We start from the raw sequence: 7,570 nt of genomic DNA, 5'->3' as shown, positions 1-7,570 counted from the left end.
ATATTAATGACAATAACAATTATAGATAATATTTACAGAATACATGCTATATGACTGCGATTCCTCCAAGTATTAACTACTTACTCCTTGCAACAATCCTATTCCACAGTGTGACAGGCTGACTCTAAAAAGGCCCCCCAATGGTCCTGTCTCCAGGACCTGTTCACACTCTTGTATCATCCCCTTCTCTTGAGTGTGGGCTATCCTAGTAACTTACTTCTACCAGTAGAAGGTGAGGGAATGTTACTTCCATGATTAGATAACACATGATTGTAACTTCCAACTTGCCAGCAGACTCTCCCCGCTTTTGGCTTGCATGCCTCGATGAAGCAAGCAGCCATGTTGATGAGACTATTGTGGCCAGGAACTGCAGTCAGTGTTCAGCCAACAGCCAGCTAGAAACTAAGAATCTCAATGCAACAGGCCTCATGGAAATACATTCAGGTAACAACGATGTTAGTATGGATGTGGATCCTTCCCCAGTTGAGCCTTCAGATGAGACCTCAGCCCTGGCTGAAATCTGTAGCCTTGCAAGAGACCCTGAAGCAGAGGACCCAATTAAGTCATGCCTATACTTGTGATCCAAATTGTAAGATATAAATGTATGTTATTTTAAGCTACTACATTTGTGGTAATATATTACACAGCAATAAATAACTAATACATATAAGTACTATTATTACCATTTTACAAGTCAGCAAAATGAGGCACAGAAGCTTAGTATCTTGTCCAATAAATCACACTGGTAATAAAGTGGAGAAAGGGAGATAATGACAGATAAGGCTAAAGATTTTCCTACATTCATTACATTATTCTCATAGGAATTTGCTGAAGATAAACCATGTTTAAATGGTGTTTGAAGGCTTTTAAATCAACATATTCTTTCTCTAATATAAAATTTATTATGTTTGGAATTGAGCATGGAACACATTTTCTCAAAAATGAATTTTCTGATGTTCTGTAACATCATATACATTTGAAGGCTTTCTTCTATTAAATTCCATTATGAATTTTCTGATGTTGAGTAAGGTGTGAATGCTGTCTAAAGGCCTTCTTACACTCCTTACACTTGTAGGGTTTCTCACCAGTATGAATTCTCTGGTGTTGAGTAAGAAATGAATAAAGTCTAAAAGCCTTACCACATTCCTTACATTCATAAGGTTTCTCACCAGTGTGAATACTCTGATGTTGGGTAAGTTGTGAGAGCAGTCTAAAAGGTTTTCTACATTCCTTACATTCATAAGGTTTCTCACCAGTGTGAATACTTTGATGCTGAGTAAGTTGTGAGAGCAGTCTAAAGGCCTTTCCACACTCTTCACATTCATAGGGTCTCTCACCAATATGAATGCTCTGGTGTGAAATTAGCTGTGAGTAACTACTAAAGGTCTTCCAACATTCCATACATTCATAGGGTTTCTCACGAGTATGTATTCTCTGATGGCGAACTAGTTGTTGTCTTAATCTAAAAGTCTTCCCACATTCCTTACATTCGTAGGGTTTCTCACCAGTATGAATACTCTGATGAACAGTAAGTTGTTGGCATATTCTAAAAGCCTTCCCACATTCCTTACATTCATAGGGTTTCTCACCAAAATGAATTTTCTGATGTACTCTAAGGTCTGGACCACATACGAAGGCTTTCCCACATTCCTTACATTCATAGAGCTTTTCAACAGTATGAAGTCTCTGATGGCGTGTAAGGTGTGTACATTGTCTAAAGGTCTTTCCACAGTCCTTACATTCGTAGGGTTTCTCACCAGTGTGAATTCTCTGATGTCGAGCCAGTTGCTGATGTACTCTAAAGGCCTTTCCACATTCCTTACATTCATAGGGCTTTTCACCCGTATGAAGTCTCTGATGTTGAGTAAGTTCTTGGAGCACTGTAAAGGCCTTCCCACACTCCTTACATTCATAGGGTTTCTCACCGGTGTGAAGTTTGTGATGTCGAATAAGATGTGCACGCTGTCTAAAGGCCTGCCCACATTCCTTACACTTATAAGGTTTCTCACCAGTATGAATTCTCAGGTGTTGACTAAGTGTTGAGCGACGAATAAAGGTCTTCCTACACTCCTTACACTCATACACCTTTTCTCCATTATGAACGATCTGATACTCTGTAAGAAAATTGTGCCTTTTGTAAGTGGTCATTTTTTCAGAGGTAATTTTCACTTGCCCAAAATATTCCTCTTGTGGTTGCTTTTCCCCCTCAATCTTGCTTTTGCATTCCCAATCATTCCTAATAACAGAACCCTGAAGGCTATAGCTTTTAATTCTTTCCATTATATCCCATTGAAATGAATATATTTCATAAATGTCCTTTTCTGGAGATAAAGTATTGGTCTTGTATCTGGACTCCAAATCTGAAAGAAAACAAGAAAGGAAATACATACTGTTTTCCTGTTCCAGAAAGGAAAAAACAAAGAACAAACAAACAAAAAAACTTCTGTAAAGAAATAAAAGGCACTAAAATAATGCCTGTTACAAGTTGAATGGATGAGACAGATCTCAAACATACACATTTCTGCCACAATCTTACATATGTGTACCTAAAAAACTTTATCTTCTACAAAAGTATACACTAAAAATTACTGTGTTCAGAGGAAAAATAGGCCCGGAGCAGGAACACTTAATTCTATGCATCTTTTTTTTTTTTTTTGAGACAGAGTCTTGCTCTGTCACCTAGGCTGGAGTGCAGTGGCACAATCTGCTTACTACAACCTCCGACTCCCAGGTTCAAGCAATTATCCTGCCTCAGCCTTCCTAGTAGCTGGGATTACAGGCACACACCACCAAGCCAGGCTAATTTTTCTGTGTATATTTTTAGTAGAGATGGGGTTTCACCATGTTGGCTAGGCTGGTCTCAAACTACTGATCTCAGGTGATCCGCCTGCCTCAGCCTTCCAAAGTACTGGGATTACAGGTATGAGCCACCATGCCCAGCCAATTCTATGCATCTTTAATCAGTAGAACACTAATAAATAAACCAGTTGACATCTAAAGGGATAAACTAAAAGGCAGCTCAGCATGGCTAAAATCCACTTCATGTGTATTAAAATGCACAAAAATAAAGAAGCAATGCTAGTCTCAGGACTTCAGGTCCTGAGACACTGCACTTGAAAATAAAGGCCAGAGCCAGTGAGGATGTCATTAAGGTGGGAGTAAGGTAAATTGAAGCCTGTCTTTAGATAAGAGGCCATGCAAGGTTGATGGTACATTCCTCTGGGGAGGGAGCCCTGGGTGCAGACATTTATTATTAATTTTCTTAAAACAGAGGTGAAATGGCTCCTGATAATAAAGCATCATATGGAAGGCCTTTGTCTTTCCTACTGAACATTATAAATATACTTCTCTGTCCATAGCATACTGGGCCTCTTTCAATGCACAAAATGCCCCACAGCTGTTCCAAATAAATAGGACTCTTCACAGGCTGCTCCTTTTTTGAGGAATCCTCTGACACTGCATGGATAGCTGGTTTTCATTCTCAGCCTCAAATCAAAATCACTTCTTCACAAAGGCTAGTCCTGCTGGCCCTATTTAAGTCTATGCACTTTACGCTTGTCTTAGTCCATTTTCTGTTGCTTATAACGAAGTATCTGAAAATGGGTAATTTATAAAGAAAAGGAATGTATTATTATTATTTCTACTCTACTCTGACAGATTAAGGAGTTTATTTCTTAACAATTATGGGGGCTGAGAACTCCAAAGTTGAGGGACTGCATCTGGTGAGGGCCTTCTTGCTGGCGAGGACCCGGAAGAGTCCCAACGCAGTGCACAGACCATCAATGGGTAATGGGGGCTGAGTGTGCTAGTTCAGGTGTCTCTTTTGCTTCTTACGAAGCCATGTGTCCCACTGACATAATAACTCATTAATCCATTAAGCCATGAAAGCCCTGTGACCCATTCACCCCTTATAGGTCCCACTCATGGGGATTAAGTTTCAACATGAGTTTTGGAGGAGACAAACATTCAAACCATAGCAATACTCCCAGCAAACTCTCTTCTTTTCTTTTTTTTTTTGAGATGGAGTTTCTTTCTTGTTGCCCAGGCTAGAGTGCGATGGTACAATCTCAGCTCACTGCAACTTCTGCCTCCCAGGTTCAAGTAATTCTCCTGCCTCAACCTCCCTAGTAGCTGGGATTATAGATGCCCACCACCAGGCTCGGCTAATTTTTCTGTATTTTTAGTAGAGACAGGGTTTCACCATGTTGGCCAGACTGGTCTCGAACTCCTGACCTCAGATGATCTGCCCGCCTCGGCCTCCCAAAGTGCTGGGATTACAGTGTGAGACACTGTACCCGGCCATGCACATTCTTTTTCATATTTATAACTCTTTCTCCAATTTTTGAATATGTTTATTAATTTTCTCATATTATTCTGTTAGCCTAGTTAGTCTGTTAAGTGTTATCCTTGAGTTACCCCTGGGGCAGAAACAATCTCTATTATCACCATTAATTAACAAATCCCAAATACATATTACCAGTTTAATTCTCATAATTATATAGTCATTAATTAATATGTTTATCTGCCTCTAATCTTAATACCAGAGGTCCCCAACCCCTGGGCCACAGACCAGTCCATGGTCTGTTGGGAACCGGGCTGCACAGCAGAAGGTGAGCAGCCAGTGAGTGAGTATGACCGCCTGAGCTCCACCTCCTGTCAGATCAGCAGTGACTTTAGATTGTCATAGGAGTGTGAACCTTATTGTGAACTGTGTATGCGAGGGATCTAGGTTACACACTCCGTATGAGAATCCAATGCCTGGTTATCTGAGGTGGAACAGTTTCATCCCAAAACCACCTACCATTTTCTCCCACCCCAGTCCATGGAAACATTGTCTTCCATAAAACTGGTCCCTGATGTCAAAAAGGTAGGGACTGCTGCTTTATACCATATTATAATGATTTACTTATCTCTGCTAGAATTTATACTATTACTTATCAATTCTACACTTACTCAAACTTCTGTTGAGCAGGTGCAGTGGCTCACACCTATAATCCCAACACTTTGGGAGGCCGAGGGGGGCAGATCACCTGAGGTCGGGAGTTCGAGACCAGCCTGACCAACTTGGAGAAAGCCCGTCTCTACTGAAAATACAAAATTAGCCAAGCGTGGTGGCAAATGCCTGTAATCTCAGCTACTCGGGAGGCTGAGGCAGGAGAATCGCTTGAACCCGGGAGACGGAGGTTGGGGTGAGCCAAGATCGTGCCATTGCACTCCAGCATGGGCAATAAGAGTGAAACTCCATCTCAAACAAAACAAAACAAAACTTTTGTTCCTTCACATCCTTCCCTTGTGTGGTGCTATCCATTCCCATGTAGCCAACGCAAGTTAAGGTTTTTTTTTTCTTTTTTTTTTTTTTTTTTTTTTTGAGACGGAGTCTTGCTCTGTCGCCCGGGCTGGAGTGCAGTGGCCGGATCTCAGCTCACTGCAAGCTCCGCCTCCCGGGTTTACGCCATTCTCCTGCCTCAGCCTCCCGAGTAGCTGGGACTACAGGCGCCCGCCACCTCGCCCGGCTAGTTTTTTGTATTTTTTAGTAGAGACGGGGTTTCACCGTGTTAGCCAGGATGGTCTCGATCTCCTGACCTCGTGATCCGCCCATCTCGGCCTCCCAAAGTGCTGGGATTACAGGCTTGAACCACCGCGCCCGGCCGGTTTTTTTTTTTCAATCATGCTAACATTGAAAGGCTTATGAAATCCTGAGCAAAAAGTCATGGTAAATATCAAGTACAGCAGAATGACTATCAAAAATGGAAGGGCGTCTGGGGTCACCTGAATGCATGAGAGTAAAAATAAAGGCTATGTTGGATGTGGGCTCAAAGATAATGATCCAGATGGGGTACTTTCATGAAGAAAATCTAAAATGCTGAATGAAGTAAGCAAAGACATGGGTTGAGATGGTATAGGAGAAGAGGACAATTTTTTTCTGTGACTACAGTATAAATGTGTAAAACTGGTGAAATGACCCAAAGAATAGTTTGTGATCACTGTGAAACAAAATAGGAAAAAACAAAATGATGAAACCAAAAGACATCTTCACTTCAGATTTTAAAACTCTTTCCTAAATATAGAACAGTAATACTGAAAAATACTACATTATAGAGAACCTATGAAAATAGCTACAGATCTTAGAAGAACATTCATAGATAATTTTAAATTCTTAGAGCAATAGAAATGAAGGAAAATATGAGTATCCCACTCAAAAGTTACAAAAAGAACAACAAAGTATACTGAGGAACAAAGAATGAAGAAATAGATTAAAATGAAAGCAGAATTTCATTAATTAGATAACAGAAATGAAAGTCACATATAAAAAAATCCAGGTTGGCCAGGCATGATGACTTATGCCTGTAAACCCAGTACTTTGGGAGGCTGAGGCCAGAGGATTGCTTGAGCCCAGGAGTTCAAGACCAGTCTGGGCAACATGGTAAAACCCTATCTCTACAAAAAATTAGCCAGGCATGGTGGTGCTTGCTTCTAGTCCCAGCTACTTGGAAGGCTCAGAGAAAGAGGATCATCTGAGCCCAGCAGGCACACATTGCAACGAGCCATCATTATGCCACTGCACTCTAGCCTGGGTGACAGAGCGACAACCTGTCTCAAAACAAACAAACAAAAAACCCAGGTTGTTTGGAAAACAAAAACAAAAACAATCAGTGGAACACAACCATTAGCTAAGATAACAAGAGAAAAAGGAAAGCATTCAAACAAAATAAAAAATGGCCACTAGCTGTTCAGTGACAACTCACCATAGAGCTCTTTTTTTTTTTAAGACAGAGTCTCGCTCTGTCACCAGGCTGGAGTGCAGTGGCACAGTCTCGGCTAACTGCAACCTCTGCCTCCCAGGTTCAAGTGATCCTCCTGCCTCAGCCTCCCGAGTAGGTGGGACTACAGGCGCAGGCTACCATGCCCAGCTAATTTTATTGTATTTTTAGCAGAAACGGGGTTTCACCATGTTGGCCAGGATGGTCTGGATCTCTTGACCTCGTGATCCACCTGCCTCAGCCTCCCAAAGTGCTGGGATTACAGGCGTGAGCCACTGCGCCCAGCCACTCTCACATTTTTGGTACATCTTGTTGGCAGAAGCACTACCTACCTCTGTTCTGGCATATCTTTTCAAGAATATTTCTATACTATAACAAACGGCCTTGCAAGATAGAGATAATGTCTCTCTCTGGATCAATAGGCAGGTTTGCTTGCTTGTTCAGGATAATAAAGGTAATGTCTCCTTCCAAGCTAAGGCTACGTACACTTATTGCCCATGATGAATGATTTGGGTTCTCTAAGCTCAGTGTTCCTTTTCTATAAGGCAGCTCACTGCATGCTCAGGAACTATCCAGACCCATCCGTATCAGCCTCATGTGACTTGCAAGCAAGGAGGAACTGCTGGCTGTGCTGACAACAATCCAATCCTTTGTCTTTGACTGACAGTGTGTGTTTCCTGCCAGCATCCATGACACTATGGCAAGCTAACTTGTCAGCTTGCAAGTAGGGTGAAGTTGTAGAAATAATATAGTTCTGGGCTGGGCGCGGTGGCTCAAGCCTGTAATCCCAGCACTTTGGGAGGCCGAGA

General features: G+C 41.7%; 1 protein-coding gene across 2 annotated transcripts in view; it reads right to left on the bottom strand.

The window, feature by feature from the left end:
* Positions 1-367: 367 nt before the first annotated feature.
* Positions 368-7,570, bottom strand: part of ZFP14 (ZFP14 zinc finger protein) — a 43,717-nt gene continuing 36,514 nt past the window's right edge. For both annotated transcript variants that reach the window (XM_011950622.1, XM_011950621.1), the window contains exon 5: positions 368-2,360. In XM_011950622.1, coding sequence (XP_011806012.1) covers positions 994-2,360 — 1,367 coding nt within the window. In that variant the 3' untranslated portion in view covers positions 368-993. The remainder of the gene's footprint in view (positions 2,361-7,570) is intronic.

The sequence above is a fragment of the Colobus angolensis genome, unplaced genomic scaffold (genome assembly GCF_000951035.1).
Source record: "Colobus angolensis palliatus isolate OR3802 unplaced genomic scaffold, Cang.pa_1.0 Scaffold31, whole genome shotgun sequence".
NCBI classification, from domain to species: Eukaryota; Metazoa; Chordata; class Mammalia; order Primates; family Cercopithecidae; genus Colobus; species Colobus angolensis.
Note: the sequence above shows the minus strand (reverse complement) of the source record. Positions and strands in the feature narration are given on the sequence as shown.